We start from the raw sequence: 19,565 nt of genomic DNA on the forward strand, positions 1-19,565 counted from the left end.
GAAATAGATTTATTTGATTTTATGACTTGAAAATTGTATTGTTTTAAACATTTTTATAACATAGTGTGTCTGTACAACACACTATGTTAGTTAGTTACATGTTACACATATACTTTTCACTTAAGAACAGTATATTAAATTATTACAACATCCATATTTACTTTGTGAAAACAAAAAACTTCACATTGTTGTAATATAAATATTGTCATGTAGAAACATGATGATATATTGTACAAATATGAAAATTTTCATGATACAAAACAGCAGCTTTTACAGTTAGAACATAATTTCATCTAACATAAAGAAGTCAATGACTCAGCAGATAAACAGTTATACTATACATTTCATGATTACATTGACCCATGGATATATTTTACAGTCATTCAACAGCTTAGGCCACAGTCAGACTCCAGTCCTCAAGCACGGCTGTCCTGCAGTGTTTAGATGTGCCACAGGTACAAAAACAGGAATGAAATGGCTTAATTTCCTCCTCCTTGTGTAGATCAGTTCTCCAGAGCCTTGCTAATGACCTAATTATTCTATTCAGGTGTGGTGCAGCAGACGCACATCTCAAAGTTTCAGGACACCGGCCGTTGAGGACCCCTGGCTTAGGCAGTGTTGTGATAATCGCGTGTCCACTGTAAAGAGACTTAAAACACGTGCTGCTGTGGGACGAATGAGCCTGATCCTACTGATTGATTAACTTGAGGGGCACAGGAAGAAACACATGAACTGCAGTCAGGTTGGTGACGTTGTCATGCAGCAAGATTTACAGAAACATCTGGACGCAAAACATCTGGACGCGCACAGGATTCAGTAACAATAAAATTGACCAGAAATTACCCAAAATAAATGTGATTCTTATGACAAACACAAGTCTTTTGAATATGCATAGATATGGCTGTCATGATGTGTGGTGGTTGACCCAGGTATGAAGAGTAAATGATGATTTTAATGGAGACATACACTCAATCGACCAGGCAGCACAGCTGAACAACACAGAAACCCAAAATTAACACACAGAAAAACACCAAAATAAATAGAGTTCAGTATTTAGATTTAGTTTTGTAGTGTAGCTACAAACATGAAACCTGCTCAGTTAATACATCCTCCATGTTGCTCTATGTCAGGCATAATTAAAATGATGTAACCTAACATTAAAAACAGCTTTATAACAGTGAGCCTTCTTTACCATGAGATTCAGATGCTTTAGTATAATTTTACTTTTCTGTCATTTAAGCAATGAGCTATGTGCTAACTCCAGAGAGAATAAGATTTTATTACTTTATCAAGCCTTTGTTAAAGCATGTCATTAAAGTCAGATAGCAGGCATGTGATGCAACTAATGACCCAGGGACATATGAGATCAAAGCCCACAGAAACCTGTCATTGAACATGAAAGTTTCAAGATGGGCTCCGCTGGTTTAGGGGTTTCAAAACAACTTCAGGCCAATCTCAAAGACTGGATAAACGCCAGGATTGTAACTCGGGGGTCAGTAACAGCTGCTTTAAAAATGTCACAGTCAGAATGATATAAGGAGACCAGCGTAGCTCAAACTTTCAACACCCGAGTCAAAGCCTGAACATGTCCCACTTCAGAAAAGCCAATCGACAGTCTGCCAATTCAGGCTAATATTTGCCTCGGTGTGATGGGGATGTGAGTGGGGGTTGTGCTCGCTGATAAAAGATGGAATATGACTGCACTAGCAAAGAAGGTCTAATGCATGACTGGTACTTTCATCATTGATCTTTTTCTTTTTCGATTATGTCCTAAAAATCAATCGATGTTCTATATTTTTAAAGCGACAGAGCAGGGGAGAGAGAGACATCAATCAATAGCATGACCTACTTATAGATGTGGAGCAAATATATTTGTGCAGCAATGCACCGGCCTCTCATTGGAGCTGAATAGCTTCGGCTCCACTGGGAAAGGTTTCCAAAAGATTAGGAGTGTTTGAAGGATTTTTTAATTTATTTTTTAAACAATTCCTTCATTTGTTCGGTCAGGCACTGATGTTGGATGAGAAGGAACGACTCACAGTCATAATGGGATAGAAAATCTCCTACTGTAATTTCATTGGGTTGAGGTCTGGACTTTGTATGGTGAAGTTCTTCTTAATCAAAGTTCCTCACTCATGTCTTCACTTCCTAAAACTCACAAACTTGAGAGCATAAAAATGTTGTAAATGTCTTGCCTCACATGGTAATCTCCTTTGCACCACACTTTGAGACAATATACCCTTGTCCAAGCAACTCACATGATTGTCACTCCATAAAGCATGACTTCTCTAGTTGTTCAGTTTTTTTACTGTGCTACCCATGGAAACCCATTGCATGAAACAGTATGCATTGCCTTGAAATAAGATGAAGTTTCAAGACTGTAGCAATTCACTTTGTGAAAAATATTCGATCTCCGCGCACTATAGACCTCATCGGATTTGCATGGCTGAAGTCAGGCTTTGGTTTGCTTTGTGCAGTGGTATGGAGTCGTGTTGGAACACAAAGGAGTTCTTCCCAAACTGTTTCTCAAAAGTTTCTTCTTGCCTCGACGGTTGATTTGACCCCAATTCCATTATTTGAATGAGTGAATACGTGTGTGCATGCAGATACTTCATCTTGTCTATTTTTTTTTTTCTATTTACATCTAATATCCTTGTACTGCCATCAGAAAGTCAAACAAGAGCCCTTCTCACAAACAAATACAGCCACCCATGGCTCTGCAAACAGTTCAGAATGGCTGTGTCACAGCATCGCTTCACATGCAGCTCATAAAGCAATGATTACACAGCCAGCCTTATCAGGTCTTTGTCGCAATGATGTAATTTGAAACTGTAACTCCAATGCAAACTCATCAAGCGAGGCGCAGTAGGTGGAGGAGCTGATCAGACAGAGGCTGCAGCTCATTGTTGATACAAAAGAACCATTAAACTCTGTTGTCTGTTATCACAATCTGAGCTGAGAGCACAGTCTGTCCTGCTGACATGTAAGAAGTGGACGCCGGTGAGGTGTGGGGGGGAATCGACAGCAAACATTAATGCCAGTGTTTGGTGAACATGTACTCTGTTGTCTGTTTAAACACCGACAGCCACAGGAAAGGTCCGGAGGTAATACGACCCCTGCATGATGTAATTTGGTTTCAACTCTGCGGGTTCAACTCAGCAGAAGAGGAATGCGAGACTTTGCACCTCGCCGTATCTGACCGAGCAAAGAGGAAAACCTCGCTGTAAATCATGATAACAGCAGGCTTCCTGCTCGCAAAGTATGACTTCGGCATAATTCTGGCTCATGTGGAGGAAGTAAAATATATGTGTTTGTTTGTATCTTCACAGTTTCCCCAGAAATATAATTGTAGCCATGCGAATAAAAATAGAACAGTGAGATGTGTTTTTCTTCTTCTTTACTTTCTTTGTTTGTCTTGAAAGCAATATGCCTCAGTGGCATCATTTGAAACTGGAAACCTACAATTTCCCTCAGTTTAAATGACAGAACTTGCTCGCCTGCATCAGGTAATATTTGACCAAATTGGCAGTCGTCGTTAATCATTACATTGATAAAGTTTAATCGTGCCCTTCAATTGTAAGCCTCAAAGAACGCGACGGGCCGCTTCCCTGCATTCCCGTCTGTACTTGTCATATAATTACACATCCGTCCCAGATATTAATTAAGATAAATGTCCTCCCAATCTGTCATATTTGTGTCAGATGGATAGTGACAGCCTCCAGTCTGGCATGCCTACAGTTATGCCTTTGTTTTTTGCTTTTTGAGAGAGAGAGGAAGGACTGTTAAAGAGTAGCTAATGTGTGATGACTCAGACAAGGCGTGTGTGTTCCCGTGATGAACTAATCTTTTTGACAGCCACACCGGGAGGCTGCAGAGTCACCTTGCAGGCGGGTCAAACGATTGCCCCCCAGGGGTCGCTCAATCCAGTGGCTGCGCTCTTTGAAGCTCGCTGAAGGGAAAGCCTTGCCTCCGCGTGAAGCGGCGTGTCCATCGAGAAGCAATTTAACGCCACAAACCGCAGTGGAAATTTAATTGCGTGTGGTAGCTTGCGTATGTGAGCGAGAACCGTCGGGCAGGCTGCGGAAGAGAATCCACCACGAGAGACTAAAAGGAACTGAGATGTGCCCTGTAAAAAAAGAGCCATACCTCTTAAAAGTTTTCCACATTTATGTCACAGTACAACCACAAACTTCACAGTATGTTACTGGGATTTTATGTGACAGGCCAAGACAAAGTAACGCATAATTGCAAGATGGATGGAAAACGGTGGTTTCTTAGTATTTTTTTTTCTTGACAAATAAAATCAGGAAAGTGTGGCATGCATTTGCTTCCTCGCCCTTTTTGCAGTGAGGCAGTTACATCTACAAGTCTTTACATTGTGTCTACCTGCTCTGGTAGACATATTTGCCGGCACTGCTTTGCAAAACAGCTAAAGCTCAAGCAGGCTGGTTGGTAAGTAGCTACTTTTTAAGATTTTCAGTTACATCTAAGGCTGGACTTTAACTAGGAAGTTCTCATCTCAACTCTTTTGCAGTCGCCAACAGTTTTTTCCCCCCAGAGTGTAAAAATGCTAGTTCCATCTTTTCAGATCATCTCTGAGCAGCTTCTCTTTCTCTGCTTAAAATAAAAAAACAAACATCAGACAACAAGTCATGCCATGGCAACATTTATTTACCGATGGTGAGTGGAATCAACCCTCATCCCTGCACTGCATCATCAGTAACGCTGCATGTACTGACACAGTGGCTCTTCATGGTTAAGAAATCAATTTTCTAAAATCAACTGTTTTGTGGCCAAATCCTCTAGTCATTGCAGAATTGCCAAATACATCATGTCAAAGACATCCACTGTTTTCAAGCCCCATCAAGCTCACCTGCAGCCTGTCACATTTAAAGCCAACTGCTCTTATTTGTCCTCATTTGCTCGAAGTTCAGCAAACCCTTATTTGCTGTCGATCAAGCATGATATTATCTCTTCAGACTGTTTGTGAGCTAATCATGGTACGCTTCTGAGGTATGTAGACACTTGTTTGATCAACCTTGGGATACACAGTGACAGCTTTGCTTTTGTGTGCAATAGAAAATTGAATGTTTTGCTCGTTTGTTTATTTCACAGTAGGATTCTTTGTAGTAATCAACAGTAAGATATTAAAGCAGATCATTCCATGATATTTTATGTTTTATTTTTTATGTATTTCCGATGTTGCTGTGTGAAGAAAACAGCAGATTGTCACCTTCCTAAAATATCGATCAGTCATTTTTTTCCCCAAACATTTTTTTTTTTTTCCTAAATCATCTCTGGGCAAAAAAGTAACTTAGGTTGTTATTTTAGGAAGGTGGTGTCATTTTGGGTTAAAAAAATCTCAATCAGTTAAAATTATATTGACTAACAAAAAATTAATCACAAAATAAACTTGGTTTCTCAATATTCACAAATAAACACCCTGAACTGTGATATCATTGCATAATTTTATTGGTTCAATTTTAAGCTTTTAAGATATTTGTCAGATTTATCTTGAGCAGTTTTAGTTTAATCATTCTAGCTTGGCAAGTTTGGTGACTCAAGTGTTGCTAGGTCAAATTTTTGTCGTTGATAAACTCTTGTACTCTTGAGAGAAGTTGTCTGTATTTTTCCAAACACATGTGTAGTATCACAACTTGTGCCTTCCTCTATTCATATTTTAAAACCTAAGCCTTACCAGCCACATCATTTTAAACAATAACTGGACTATTTTTTGCTATTTTCTTGATAAACCAGTGGTGTCCTCACTTGGTACGTTTCATCTAACTTACTAGTTTTATTAATGACTGCCCCAAGCAATAACTAAAACCACACTTCTGTTGCTGCGCAACACCATAGACTTTGTGTAGCCGAGCTTTCCAGGATCTCCTACTGCTACAGTCTAGCTGTGCAACCTCTGAACCCCCTGAGACTTTTAAAATAACAACAGGTGCTTGAATGAAACTCCAGCTGTTGGCTGCAGACAGGAAGCTTGCTTGTTCTTCGGCCAGCAACAGCTGCAGGTAAGAGTGCTGAGTTGCAGTCAGTCTGGGGGACTGGGGAGAGGAAAAAACTGAACAAACGCACTTTCACAACAAAAGTCTGTCTACTACAACCCACAGACTCCGAACACGCCCCAGAGCTCATTAAAGGGAGGTCTTTTTTTTTTTTTCTGTGCAGTAGCTGTGCTTGTCAGTGTACAGAAGGGGGTGTCATGTTTTAATGGAGAGCTCTGCACCGAGTCTCTAGCAACAGCAGGATCAGCTCAAGTAAAACCATGAGATGTTAAATCTTTGCTCATATACATTTCATCTTACTGTAGAAGCTGACTTGGATCTACAGTTAGGGCCAGAAATATTTGGACAGTGACACAGGTTTTGTTATTTTAGCTGTTGACAAAAATATGTTCAGAAATACAATTTATATATAGTATGGGCTGAAAGTGCACACTCCCAGCTGCAATATGAGAGTTTCCACATCCAAATCGGAGAAAGGGTTTAGGAATCATAGCTCTGTAATGCAGAGCCTCCTTTTTTCAAGAGACCAAAAGTAATTGGACAATGGACTCCAAAGGCTGCAAGTAACTTAAAAGGCCTTTCCCTCGTTAACCTGTAATCAAGTAAGTAGTTAAAAGGTCTGGGGTTGTTTCCAGGTGTGTGGTTTTGCATTTGGAAGCTTTTGCTGTGACCAGACAACATGCGGTCAAAGGAGCTCTCAATTGAGGTGAAGCAGAACATCCTGAGGCTGAAAAAAAGGAAAAAATCCATCACAGAGATAGCAGACATGCTTGGAGTAGCAAAATCAACAGTCGGGTACATTCTGAGGAAAAAGGAATTGACTGGTGAGCTTGGGAACTCAAAAAGGCCTGGGCGTCCACGGAAGACAACAGCGGTGGATGATCGCCGCATACTTTCTTTGGTGAAGAAGAACCTGTTCACAACATCAACTGAGGTCCAGAACACTCTCAGGGAAGTAGGTGTATCTGTCTCTAAGTCAACAGTAAAGAGAAGACTCCATGAAAGCAAATACAAAGGGTTCACATGTAGATGCAAACCATTCATCAATTCCAAAAATAGACAGACCAGAGTTAAATTTGCCCAAAAACACCTCAAGAAGCCAGCCCAGTTCTGGAAAAGTATTCTATGGACAGATGAGACAAAGATCAACCTGTACCAGAATGATGGGAAGAAAAAAGTTTGGAGAAGAAAGAGAACGGCACATGATCCAAGGCACACCACATCCTCTGTAAAACATGGTGGAGGCAACGTGATGGCATGGGCATGCATGGCTTTCAATGGCACTGGGTGACTTGTGTTTATTGATGACATAACAGCAGACAAGAGTAGCCGGATGAATTCTGAAGTGTACCGGGATATACTGTCAGCCCAGATTCAGCCAAATGCTGCAAAGTTGATCGGACGGCGCTTCACAGTACAGATGGATAATGACCCCAAGCATACAGCCAAAGCTACCCAGGAGTTCATGAGAGCAAAAAGGTGGAATATTCTGCAATGGCCAAGTCAATCACCAGATCTTAACCCAATTGAGCATGCATTTCACTTGCTCAAATCCAGACTTCAGACGGAAAGACCCACTAACAAGCAAGACCTGAAGGCTGCGGCTGTAAAGGCCTGGCAAAGCATTAAGAAGGAGGAAACCCAGCGTTTGGTGATGTCCATGGGTTCCAGACTTAAGGCAGTGATTGCCTCCAAAGGATTCGCAACAAAATATTGAGAAAAAACTTTTTTGTTTGGGTTATGTTTATATGTCCAATTACTTTTGAGCTCCTAAAATGTGGAGTGTTTGTAAACAAATGTGTACAATTCCTACATTTTCTATCAGATATTTTTGTTCAACCCTTTAAATTAAACGTTACAATCTGCACTTGAATTCTGTTGTAGAGGTTTCATTTCAAATCCAATGCGGTGGCATGCAGAGCCCAACTCACAAATATTGTGTTACTGTCCAAATATTTCTGGCCCTAACTGTATTTGGCTTCGATATAAATTGGACCTGGGTCAGCAGTGAAATGCTTTTATCTCCTAGGTAGGAAACTGATCTGGGTGATGTAAGGCAGGCAGTCGTGGTGTTTCCTGAAACAGCTGCAGCTTTGGGACGGTTAGTCTGAATTTCAAATTCCTCAAGTATGGTTTTTCATTCAGTAATATAGCTTGATATTACTGAATCTCTTGGAGGTAAATGCAGATAGTCAGTTTTCCAGAATTTTCTGTACGCACTTTTGTTTCTTTATATTAAAATTGGCCAGAAGTACTTGGTGACTACTTTTGCAGTGGGTACATGTATTGATTCAGTCTGATGTAATCTGCAAAAATGAGAAACTTGGAAAAAAAAAAGGAAGATCAAAGGAAGGAAATAAAAGTCAGGGATCACAAAGGATGGAAGACAGGAAACAAGGTGGGAAGGGAGGAAGGACACAAGAGTAGAATGCCACAAAAAAAGGACACAAGGAAGGAAGGACAGGTGAAAGAATTTTTTAAAAAAATGAAGAAAACCAAGCAAGAAAGGACACATCGATGAAAAGTATGAAGGGAAAGAAACACATAAAAAGGAAAAACATAAGCAGGAAGAGGGAAAGAGACCGATTAAAGCCAAAGGTCACTTTTATTGTTTAATTTCAGTGTTCACATAGAGTACTAAAATACATTTAAAGTGATAAAATAGACATGCTGTCTTTCAACCTAGACTCCAAAACACACACCAATGACCTCCAGAACTACAACCCGGATCACTTTATTTTTGGGCAACCAAGAACCTTATAATCACAAGTTCAGATGACTCACTTTTTCCAGAAGTGACTCTAAAAATAGTTCATGTATGTTTCTGTACATGTAATGACGCATAGTACAAAAACAAATACAGAGTCATAAGACCCTAGATTCGAGCACTAGCAGCACTATACTTCAACAAATAAATCTGAAACGTGCTTAAATCAGACGTTAGGAATTTTCTTCAGAGCAGCATTTACATACTTTGATCCAGTGTCAGGGAATGCTTCACATAATTAAAAATACTTATTGTTGTGATCTCTAGTCAGTCTGTCAGTAGGCTTCGATGAACCACAGTGTTCAGACCTACAGTAAACAAAAAGCTTCTTCGTGATTATCTAAACTCTTGGAGACGCACACGGTCACCTCAGTAACAAGATCACTGTGCATTCAGCCTCGGTCTCTGCAGGTCAGCAAAACATTGATTGTGGTTTGTCATCTATGAAAGCACAGTGAGGGTTACGGTTCCTTTGGTCCTCTTCAGGATGCCGACGGCTTCTTCATGCGTGACTCCCTCCAGGCTCTGCCCGTTCACAGCCATGATCTGGTCTCCCCGCTTCAGACGGCCGTCCTCCGCCGCCGCTCCCTGAATCCAAAGAGAGCCAGAAATACAGTTCCTCTCAAAAGTATTCAGACCTCTTGAACTTTTTTTTTTTTTTTACTGTGTATCACATTAACGTCACCAACCTTCGAATATGTTAGAAGGACTTTATGTGATGCACCAACCCACATTAGTGCATAATTGTAAAAAGAAAATAAAAGATCTTTTTTTTTCATTACAATCTGAAGAGTGTAAGCACTTCCCTTTACTCGAATACCACTAAAGAAAATATATTGCAACCGATTGTGTCACAGTCCTGGATGTTGGTTTTATTTTTATTTTTATCTGTTTAGGTCTTGCCATACTCATTTCATTCTTGTGTTTATTTTTGCTTTAAAGGTGTTGCTGTATTTAATTAATGCCCTTTTCTTTATTTTCTCAGTTTACCCTTGTGTTGTGTTGCATTTGTATATTTTTTTTCTCATGAACTGTTGTCATTCTTGACAAATAGTTTCTGGAATCGCTGGTTCGGCTGTTTTTGTGTAATAAGTCTCCTTCCTTCTGTTCTCCCTGCTTGCGTTCTGTCTCAGCTGTGCCTCATTTCCTCTGATTAGTCCCTTCACTTTCTTTGTCATTTCCACTCCTGCGTCAGTATTTAATTCTACTTTAAAACTACTTTGTAGTAGTCTCATCACGTCAAGTCCCAATAAAGCAAATGGAATACGTTGCCAAAGTCTTCGGCCTTTGAGAAAAGAGAAAAAACAAATTGATTCAGAGAAGGAAAATGGTTGCAGCTGGACTCCAACTACCTTTCCAAACACTGTTTTGACGTAAATAGGTAAATCTCCATGGGGGCTGCCGTGCCCTCCGACTATACTGAAACCAAGTCCATCAGGTCCCCTTTCAAGAGTGATTGTCTTATACTGAGGCGGGCTGGAAAGACAAACAAAACAGATATGAAAAGTATTTAGGGAAAGTTTACCCCTTAATTCTCCGCAACTACATAATGTTCTGTTTTTTCTGTTGTGACGAAACAAATACCCAATATCATCCTGGAAGATGCAGCTGGGCGTCAGAGAACCCCCATCCTGCTTCTGAGTGGGCCCCGTCACGGTGGTGTCGCCACCTGCTACCACCTGCGGGTGCGATAAGACGTGCGTACAAACAAAGCGACATTGTTATGTTCCAGTCTTGATTTACTGTAGAGATAAATACTGATAGCCTGCTGGTAGTGTCCTGTGATGTATTAGGGTTTCATGGCGCTTCTGTTGGCGCTACTCCTGCTCGTCTCAAAGGCAGCGTTGAGGACGCGGGAGGACATAAGGAAGAGTGAACGAGTGTGCGTTTTGAGGACACCTGCAGCTGTATTGTTCCCGTGGCGTTCTTGAGCAGAGCGACAGCCTGCGAGTGGCTCATGCCTTCAGCTGATGTGCCGCATATGCTGACAATTCGGTCTCCCATCTGAGGAAAAAAAATATAAATAGAGTAAAAGGATCAAATTAAAGTTTTTCTCCATGATGACAAACAGTTCGCAGTCATTTATGGTCAACGATATGAAGTCATCACTGAATGCTAAATAAGACGTGAACAAATTTAGCACAGCTATAGATAATCCACACATTTTTCCAATCTAGGCTTTTATAGTGTTATAAGAGTTGAAGAGATTGTGGTTTCTTTCTCGTTTCTTAGTGGTTATTGGCAAAAATAAGTGAAGACGCCATTCAGTTATTATCCAGAATGTTCAGATAAATCTAGAAATTTAAGACACTGAAAATTCTTGATATTTCTCAAAGGAAAGATCATTTTGAGATTTGAAATTATTGAATCTTGATACACCACAGAAAAATCTCACAAAAAGATCTAGCACCATTAAAGCTTGTGCAAAAACAACAATTTGGTCACACTATAGTGCCTTCGTCTGAACCTGTTATTATACGACGTGCACATTCTCTTCTCAAGGCCACACAAAAGCAAATTAAAATTTAATGTTGGCTAAATAATTTCATTGTTTCGTCTTCTCATTTTTCACTTGTGCTGAAATGCTTCTCTCTTTTCCCTTCAATGAATCTTTGTGTTCTAAATGAAAGCGTGGGAGATTTATCATCTATGTTAGCTACAGCTTTTGTCCTCCCCCGGTCTCTGTCGAACACAGAAACAATTGTCAGTGTTTCTCAGACGGCGACTGCTTAAACGCTGACCTTTGACAGTTTTCGGAATCGCAAACAAAGAGGCAAAGAGTAAAACTGTGGCACACAGCTGAGATTGCTCGTATTGAAACAAAAAACATAATTTGGAGTCTGCACATTTCTTATGTTACTGAAGGTCCAATACAATCAGGAAAGATGTGGCAAATCTTCTACCTTGAGCTGTGTCTGAGCAGCCAGGCCGTTGGGATTCATCATGGCGATAAAGATGGGTATGTCACCCAGAGGGCTGCCCACTCCACCGGCTATGCTGATTCCCAGAGAGTCACCGGGGCCTTTAGTGAACTCAACCGTTCTGACGTCTTGGTGCTCTGCAACTGGAAGATCGGTCACAAAACACAATGCAATGCATTTTTGGATTTTGGTACACTACTTTACAAACGCATTCGTAAATGTATACTGACAAACTTCCCAGTTTTTTATGAGGAATGTATGTGAAAGACCGTCACAAATTAGAGTAAAAGACTTGAAGGATCTTCCTTATAAAAGAAAGAAATTTAAAAAGTGCAGTCAACCCCTTTGACTGCCATTCCCCTCTACTCTTCTCTGCCAAATAGTCGAAACTCAATATTGGATGGAGAATGTCTGAACATTCATGTCTTGCCATAAATGTGCCATGATTTATCAACTGGATTTAGATTTGCACTTTTATTTTTCGAAGTAAACCATTGCATTGTGGCTTTTGCTGTATGTTTAAGGTCATGGTCTTCAGGTCGTAGTCTTATTGGATTGCATTGCATACAATCATGATTGCATGTTGTTAATAACGTGCATGCATTGTATCTTCCATTTAGAGCAACCAGTTTAATTTTGGTTTCATTTATGCTCAAATTTGTGTTGTTCTTTCAGAAAAAAAAAAATTCCAAAAAGCTCAATGAAGTTTGAGATTTGTTAAAGGTTACGAGTACTTCTGACCAAAATAACTGACTGATCTGATAAGATTCTTATTTCAGTCGCTGAAGTCTTAGTTTACTTACACTCTTGATTTTTGCTTGGTACGTCAGAATCACTCGAGGGGTTCCCTGATTCAGAACCAGACAGCTTGGAGCTGCCAGTTTCGCTCATCTAACAAGAGAAGGTGTTCAGAGTTCAGATTTTAGAAAAACTACATAAAAATTCGAGTTTGGCCAGCGTTGCACCACCTGACTACTTTGGGAAAGCCGTCTCTCGGAGTGAAATGGACCGGCCTTAAACCTCCCAACTTCCATCTTTATTGGCCCAACGCAGCACTGGAACACAGTACACCTCATTATTTTTTAATGTAGATTTTCTGCAGAGTTGACAGCCCTCTTGTTGGTCTCTGTAACCTGATGAGCAGCATGAGTTCAAGCACCTTGAGCAGCGCAGCCACGGCCTCCTGAGTGGCTGACCGGACGTCCTCGCTGTTAACCGACAGAATCTGGTCGCCCTGCATCAGTCGGCCGTCCACCTCCACCAGACCTCCTTTAACAATGTCGGACACAAACACTCCCGTGTCATTCCTGTCCGGGAAACAGGACAGAAACGGTGTTTATTTGTTGAATGAAATAGTACCCTGTGTCCTTTCACCGTCATTTGTTCTCTCAGGCTACTGTGTGTTTTAGTACAAGAGCAGGAAAAAGAGGACACTGCTACTGCAGACCGCATTTTGAAGGTGCCAATCTCCACGTGGATGAAGACAAACAGAAACGGAAGCTACGAAGCAAAGCAGCTCAATTCAACTCAATATCCAGGGCCAGAGACACTTGGCTGTCGCAGCTCCTACACCACTAACTGCTGGCTTGCACTTTTCCTTTCGGCCCACAGGGTTTCAGGTTATCTAAGCAATTTTTATTCTTTTCAGCAGTTCTTTTTTTTCTTTTTTTTTTTTTGCACATGTACTGCAGAACCACTGGGAAAGAAATACCAATGTACAGGTATATCAAAAGCATAAAACTGCTGGGTGGTTCTTTCATCTCTGTAGTCTTGTTGGACAAAACACAGCACACAGCAACACTGGGATAGGTAAAAAGAAAAAAATAAATAAATGAAAGAAGAAGCATTTGGGATGTAAAAGGAAATATTTGCACACATGCACACTGAAGGTTCCATCTACTTTTTATCCTTTCAGTATTCCTGTGGCCTTAGAGAGTTTTCTAGACTTTTGATTCCAGATATGCTTTATTTTAAGATAAATTTTTTAAAAAAATCAAGATTTTAAAGAGCTCAAGGTGGAACATGGAAAAAAAAAATCAGACTATAGAGAAAAGTGAAAGGAAGGACAAACATGAAGGGACCAGTGACTAATGTATTAGTTAAACTCTTATTGTAGCAAAAAATATTTTATTTTTATTTGAGAACATTTATTTATACTCTGGGGACAAAGATCCCACATGAAGGAATAACAGTTTTAACTAAATCACTGATTCCACATGTAACATCACTAAAACCTCCTGAAAAATCCATCTGAAGCACTTTTGTAATTTGCACTTGCAAACTTTTATAATCATGATCAAGTAATAAAGAATGCTTAATGATAAACATTGCCTTTCTACATGACATGACACACTGAGCACCATTAACTCTTCAAAATGGGAAAGACAAGGAAAGATGTTCTTGTTGAATCTTCCTAATATCTGCAATCAGAAAAATAAAGTCTAAAACAATTGAAACTGTTAAAACCAGGCCATATACAGAAATTTCACTCGAGTGTAACAATAATAATCACATTTTTGTTATTTCACTCTAGTGTTTCCATCTGCAGTCCTGAAAGCAAACTCCCAGTCGAGAAGCAAACTCAGTATGTTGTCATGCAGAGCTTTTTGGCTCAGGTTCAAACACCAGCAGGCGTTGACATTTTAGGGCTTTTATCTGACAATCTAGAGAGACGACACAGAATTGCTGATTTGCTCGTTCACTGAGGTCACAACTGCTGTTGTTCACATTAATGCCGTAAACAGAAATTCTGTCTGGTGCTAAGTGTTTATTCTACTGTCTACTTAAACCCCGCAAAAATCTCATTGTAAAATAACTTAAAAGGAGGCAACTATTACAATTTCAAGGCTATAATGGCACATGAAGCCCAAAGATAAGAGAAAACTGTTGTGCAAATTGAAACCTTATTTTGATGCTCTATTTTCATAACTGCTACTGATAAATGAGTTTACCTGTGATTCCGCGATCTGCATTGGAAAAAAAATGAAACAATGACCATTACTAATAATTTTTATATTTTCATATAGATTCCATTGGTCTAATTAATAGCACTACACATCTGTGTCAACATATTACCAAACAAGCAAGTTTGCTAGGCTGCCTTTGTTATTATTTAGACCACAATTTTGATGAAGTGGAAATCCTGATTTTATTAATCTTATTCAATATGATGATCAACATTACAGAAAGAAACACTTAAAAAATATATTACTGTCCGTAATGAATCTGAATAAAATACATGCTGTTAAATCGGGTGACTTAAATAAATGCATGGAGATGCACCCACAAGCTCTTTCTTGCTTTTCAGAGGACATTATGCAGAAAAGCTGACACTAACAAATCTGTCTCACCTCCTCCCTACGATGCTCAGACCCAGATCCTGGCCCGGCTTCTTGTGCAGCTCCACAGTGAAGGAGTCCCACAGCTCCTCCTCCTTGTATTGGGCTTCATCCCGGTAGACCGTCAGCCGAACCCTCTGGGGCGTCTGCCGCAGCACGTTGATGGCTTCATCATGGCTGGCTGCTCGCAGGTCAATGCTGTTCACCTGAGAAGTGTGGGGAAAATTATTAATTCAAAACCCTGCATGCAAGTTTCCTGTATAGCTAAACAGCAAGAACACCACAGCCTCTTTCTCCTCTTTATGGATAAAAAGTAATTGCAGCGAGGTACTATGAAAAGAACTAATATTCTAATTTAACGCTGAACCAATTTTTTTTAACTGCTTCAAAAATGCTGAGATGTTTGGAAAGTGGATGACTGAAATAACAGGCTGATGTCACAGGGATAGAAAGTAGCCGCAGGGAAGCCTTCCCACAGACCAGCGGTCACTTTAACAAGCGACGTCCAGGACTTGAGTTTATCACCACATTAAAGGGGGAAATACCACATTAGCTTTCCCCGTGGACATGCAAGGAATTTTCCCAGAGCAGCTAACTGGGAAACTTTTTTCTTTTCTTACTTTTGACCTTATTTTATAAACACAGCAGCTTGGCTCACAGGCCGAAGAGAATAGCAGGGGGCAATTAAGTCATAATGATGTGTGTGTGTCTTTCAATTTAGGTCTACTGACTGCGCTACAATAACTGCAATCATGAGCTCCGCCCCTCTGTGACAAAGCAGGAGGTCAGAGGGAGGGCACGTCCACATCGAGTCTTATACTTAAGTTGACATAAAACACTCCTACTCCTTCTTTTAAGTTTAACTTGAGTTTTCAATCTCGCTAAGAAGCTACTTCTATTTCTCAGATGTGCCATGCGGAAACAAGTTGATCCTTAAATTGAGAAAGCCAAAGTCTTTGCTACGTCTCCTTAGAATCTGTTTGGTCTTTTTATTATCTGGGTCAGAAAAGCTTATTATTTTTACAAAAAACCTCTAGTATTTGATCTCCTGCCCAAAGTCTGCCATCTTTGGAGGCTGCTCCTTCTTCATACACTTCGTGGATGATGATGGCTCCCTGAGAGCAGAAAGAGAGAGGGGGAAAAAAAGGAGGATGACCAAAAGGCAGGAGAAAAGAGGAACATTTAACAGTTTGTAACTATGCTTCACAAAATAATTAATATTCCTTATACGACAATACATTAAAATAAAAAGCATTTTTTGGGGGGAACAACTAGAGTCAGAGTTTTGGTGTTTTAGCGCACTTGTTCCTGTGGGGTCCAGAGTGATTGTTAAATTCCTGAGTTGAACATTGTCTGCTGCGGCCGAAGAACTAACAAAGAGCAAGCGGCTCCCCAAGCCTGACTGAGCAGACAGAATGGACGAACTGAGAGGACGACGGCAGGAGGAGGAGGAACGGCTGTGACAACATCATTTCCTACATTCCTCAGCCGCCACGGCTATTTCAGACCTGAGATATACTGGTGGCGCCATGGGTGGGAGCTGACCAAGTACATTTACAGTTTATTTTTCTTACAAGCTAGTGAAGCCTCGACTCCCCTTGTTGGTGTGGACATGATGCATGACAGTAAGAGTCGTGTTAAGAGTAAAGGGCAAGCCTCATTTCACACACTGTTTCCTACCAGCAGCGTGTCGCAGCCCCCCACGATGCTCAGGCCCAGTCCGGTGCAGCCTTTGGAGATTTCAATGGTGGTCTCGCAGCCGGGGATGATGGGGCAGGTTGCCGGGTCGCAGGCCAGCGTGGAAGGGGTGGAAGAGCGACTTGGGCCTGAAGCGGAGCGAGCAAAGGAAGTGAGAGGCAGTTAAATATGGGATGTAAATCTGAGGTGTGAATATATTAACTCACCAGTGTTTGTCTCTGCTTCTGGCTGACTTAAAGTACTCGGCGTGGTGCTAGGCATGCTGGGTGAGATGGTGTGTCCTCCATCTGAGGTAGCGATGTCCTGACAAGCCGACTGGGAAGTCGGGTAGGAGGACACCGTCTCATTTGTTACAAATGTGAGCTTCACTGGACCTTTGGCCTTTCTCAATAAAGAATTCACCTGAGAGCCATTTAAAAAATTAGACTGCTTCTGTTACAGAGACACAGATTCAACTTTATTTGCAACAACAGAGCAGACCTTTTCAACTGTGTATCCAAGAACTGATTCCCCATTCACAGCCAACAGTCTGTCCCCTGGTTTCATGCAGCCGTCCTTGTAATAAAGTAGAAAATATGATTCGCAAAACCTTCACACAGTGGATATATTTTTTTTAGTTGATGTTGAAAGCTCTTTATACATTTCCTGTGCGTTCGGTTGCTTCGGATATGCTCTGAATCTCAACGCCAGACTCTGTGTTCCCTTCTACAAACGCAATGCCGTCCTCCTGTCGGAGAACCAAAATGCACAATTAGTTCAGAGTTTAGAGAGGACCTCCTGTAAATAGAATATCTATGAAGGTAAAAGTTGGAAAGACAGAGATAATCCACACACCAAACTTTAAAAGGAAGTCATTCATTAAGCCACCTATTGAAACATTCATAGAAAAATGCAGCAGACAAAAAACTTTGCAGCTACAGTAAAATAAAATAATTTTTCTTCATAAAACAGTTAGGACATCCCAATAAGTAGTCATCTCCTCATTTGTAAATGTTTACATCTTAATGTCCATAAAAAAGTGATTCAACTACAGATAAGGTTGTGGACAAATGTGACGCAAAGGGAAGAGTACTGTAGTCATCTTGCAATGGCAATGTCACAGGTATGATTATTGCTTCCTCTCTGTCACATACCAATATGCATCTGACACATTCATTAATACGTCTGCATATTAATGAATGTATTTGAGAGTGCAGCTGGGTGGAAAGGACATGTAGTTATTTGGTCAATGCAACTAGAAAGGTGCTATATAAGTTCAGTCCATTTGACCTGTAGGGCTTTGTGTAGAAGCTTCGCTTGGATAAACTCTTTATTTTGCTGCTATGTGGTCCTTTCCAGCAAATGCTTAAATATTAGTTTCTTTTCTGCTTTCCTTTGAAGCAACGATTTGTAAACGAAAACTGGTATGACTGACAAGTGCTCCCTCAAAGGGTATAATTATCTCAAACTTCACCTCGGATCATTCTCACTTCCTCTACAGCTTTCATGTTCTTAAATAAATTATCTATAGGAGAGGTTGATTTTGTACTATTCTTCATTGTTTGTTTATGAATGTAGGGATCTCCTATAGATATCTGACATTTTAAAGCTGTGATGCTGAAAAGATCAAACAACGACCTTTAAAAAGCTTTCCATTAGGACACACTACAAGAGATAAAAAGCCGTTCCTTTCATCTTTGTATGAGCTAATCGAACCCTTGAATTCCTTTAACATGGAATGCCTTTTCTTCTATTCACTACAGGATTTTTTTACTTCACAATTTTCCTTCTACTTGTCTCCAGTTTTTCAGCTCATCAAGCTTGAATACTTCTGTCTACTCTGGCTTCGTTTTGTCTTACGCTGTAGGCTCGCGCCTTTCTCGTTACGTTCTTCCTCTCATTGGTGATTATTGAATTGAACAGTAGTGCATTTTGTCTCACCTCCACCTTTATGACGTGATGTTTTGAAGTGTCATTGTCGTTAGCGGGAGATGTTTTTGGCTGTGAAAAAAATGGCACATTTATAGGAAAAGACAGCAGCTGGAAATTCAGTCTTGTGTGATTGAAACCTAAAAACAGCGAGTGGTTTTTGTTGTTAGGGTGCCGTAAGACTCGCTTGACGCTGGAAATTCCAAGACCACACATAGGAATAAAAACTGAGTCATAATTGTTGTAAATGGTGAAGCAGCTCGAGCGTTGCGCTGTAATAGCTGCATGATGTTGGTGTCAGGAGTATTTTATGTGTATTGACTGGTATGTGTACTGACTGGTACCTCAGTTTGAGACTCCGCCGTGTCTCCCTCTTGCTCTCTCACAGGTCCCACGGCCATCTGGTTCAGCGCCTCTGTGTTCCTGTTTTCACAGAGTCATAACTCACATAAATCGCTGCTCTTCTGCCTCTGGACAGCTGAACGGTAATTTACTCAAGCTGATCACAGTGTGTCTGTCTGCAGGGGACCAGGACGGGGATGTGAGTTAAGTGGGAGGTTAAGTACTACGATCCTGGTGAAGACTAAACCTGGGTCAGGGGTCAAATGAGTCTGTCAGAGATGTGGCAGCTGAAACTCTACTGCTCCAAGACAGCAATCATTTGGAGGTAGTAAAATCAGACATTTATGAATAAGCTGATGTCTGCAAACATGGATTTTTATAAGGATATTTAAAAGGGGTTTCGACACAATTTGGAAAATATTTGGAACTTTGTTTATGTATTTCCCAGATCTGGATTAGTCAGGGGGAAAAACCAATGTCTGGAAATATGTTGGTAATTCCTATACCACTCCATATCCAACCACCCATAAATGTACAAAATGAACAAGAAAGACTATGATTTCAGAACATTTGA

At 40.5% G+C, this 19,565-nt stretch overlaps 1 protein-coding gene across 12 annotated transcripts in view; it reads right to left on the reverse strand.

Annotated features, from left to right (window-relative positions):
• Positions 1 to 8,603: 8,603 nt before the first annotated feature.
• The window catches only part of LOC129373211 (multiple PDZ domain protein), a 52,855-nt gene continuing 41,893 nt past the window's right edge, over positions 8,604 to 19,565 (reverse strand). For 10 of the 12 annotated variants that reach the window (XM_055050988.1, XM_055050994.1, XM_055050990.1 and 7 more), the window contains 17 exons: positions 18,994 to 19,072; positions 18,662 to 18,721; positions 17,382 to 17,468; positions 17,222 to 17,296; positions 16,948 to 17,143; positions 16,724 to 16,869; positions 16,075 to 16,158; positions 15,056 to 15,249; positions 14,657 to 14,671; positions 12,865 to 13,012; positions 12,674 to 12,760; positions 12,509 to 12,596; positions 11,688 to 11,848; positions 10,684 to 10,788; positions 10,369 to 10,463; positions 10,137 to 10,260; positions 8,604 to 9,372 (listed from right to left, as the gene is read on the reverse strand). In XM_055050988.1, the coding sequence (XP_054906963.1) occupies positions 9,226 to 9,372; positions 10,137 to 10,260; positions 10,369 to 10,463; positions 10,684 to 10,788; positions 11,688 to 11,848; positions 12,509 to 12,596; positions 12,674 to 12,760; positions 12,865 to 13,012; positions 14,657 to 14,671; positions 15,056 to 15,249; positions 16,075 to 16,158; positions 16,724 to 16,869; positions 16,948 to 17,143; positions 17,222 to 17,296; positions 17,382 to 17,468; positions 18,662 to 18,721; positions 18,994 to 19,072 (1,891 nt within the window). In that variant the 3' untranslated portion in view covers positions 8,604 to 9,225. The remainder of the gene's footprint in view (positions 9,373 to 10,136; positions 10,261 to 10,368; positions 10,464 to 10,683; positions 10,789 to 11,687; positions 11,849 to 12,508; positions 12,597 to 12,673; positions 12,761 to 12,864; positions 13,013 to 14,656; positions 14,672 to 15,055; positions 15,250 to 16,074; positions 16,159 to 16,723; positions 16,870 to 16,947; positions 17,144 to 17,221; positions 17,297 to 17,381; positions 17,469 to 18,661; positions 18,722 to 18,993; positions 19,073 to 19,565) is intronic. The other 2 variants (XM_055050999.1, XM_055050989.1) reach the window with 1 other exon arrangement.

This window comes from Poeciliopsis prolifica, unplaced genomic scaffold (assembly GCF_027474105.1).
Source record: "Poeciliopsis prolifica strain line A6 unplaced genomic scaffold, Auburn_PproV2 SCAFFOLD032, whole genome shotgun sequence".
NCBI lineage: Eukaryota > Metazoa > Chordata > Actinopteri > Cyprinodontiformes > Poeciliidae > Poeciliopsis > Poeciliopsis prolifica.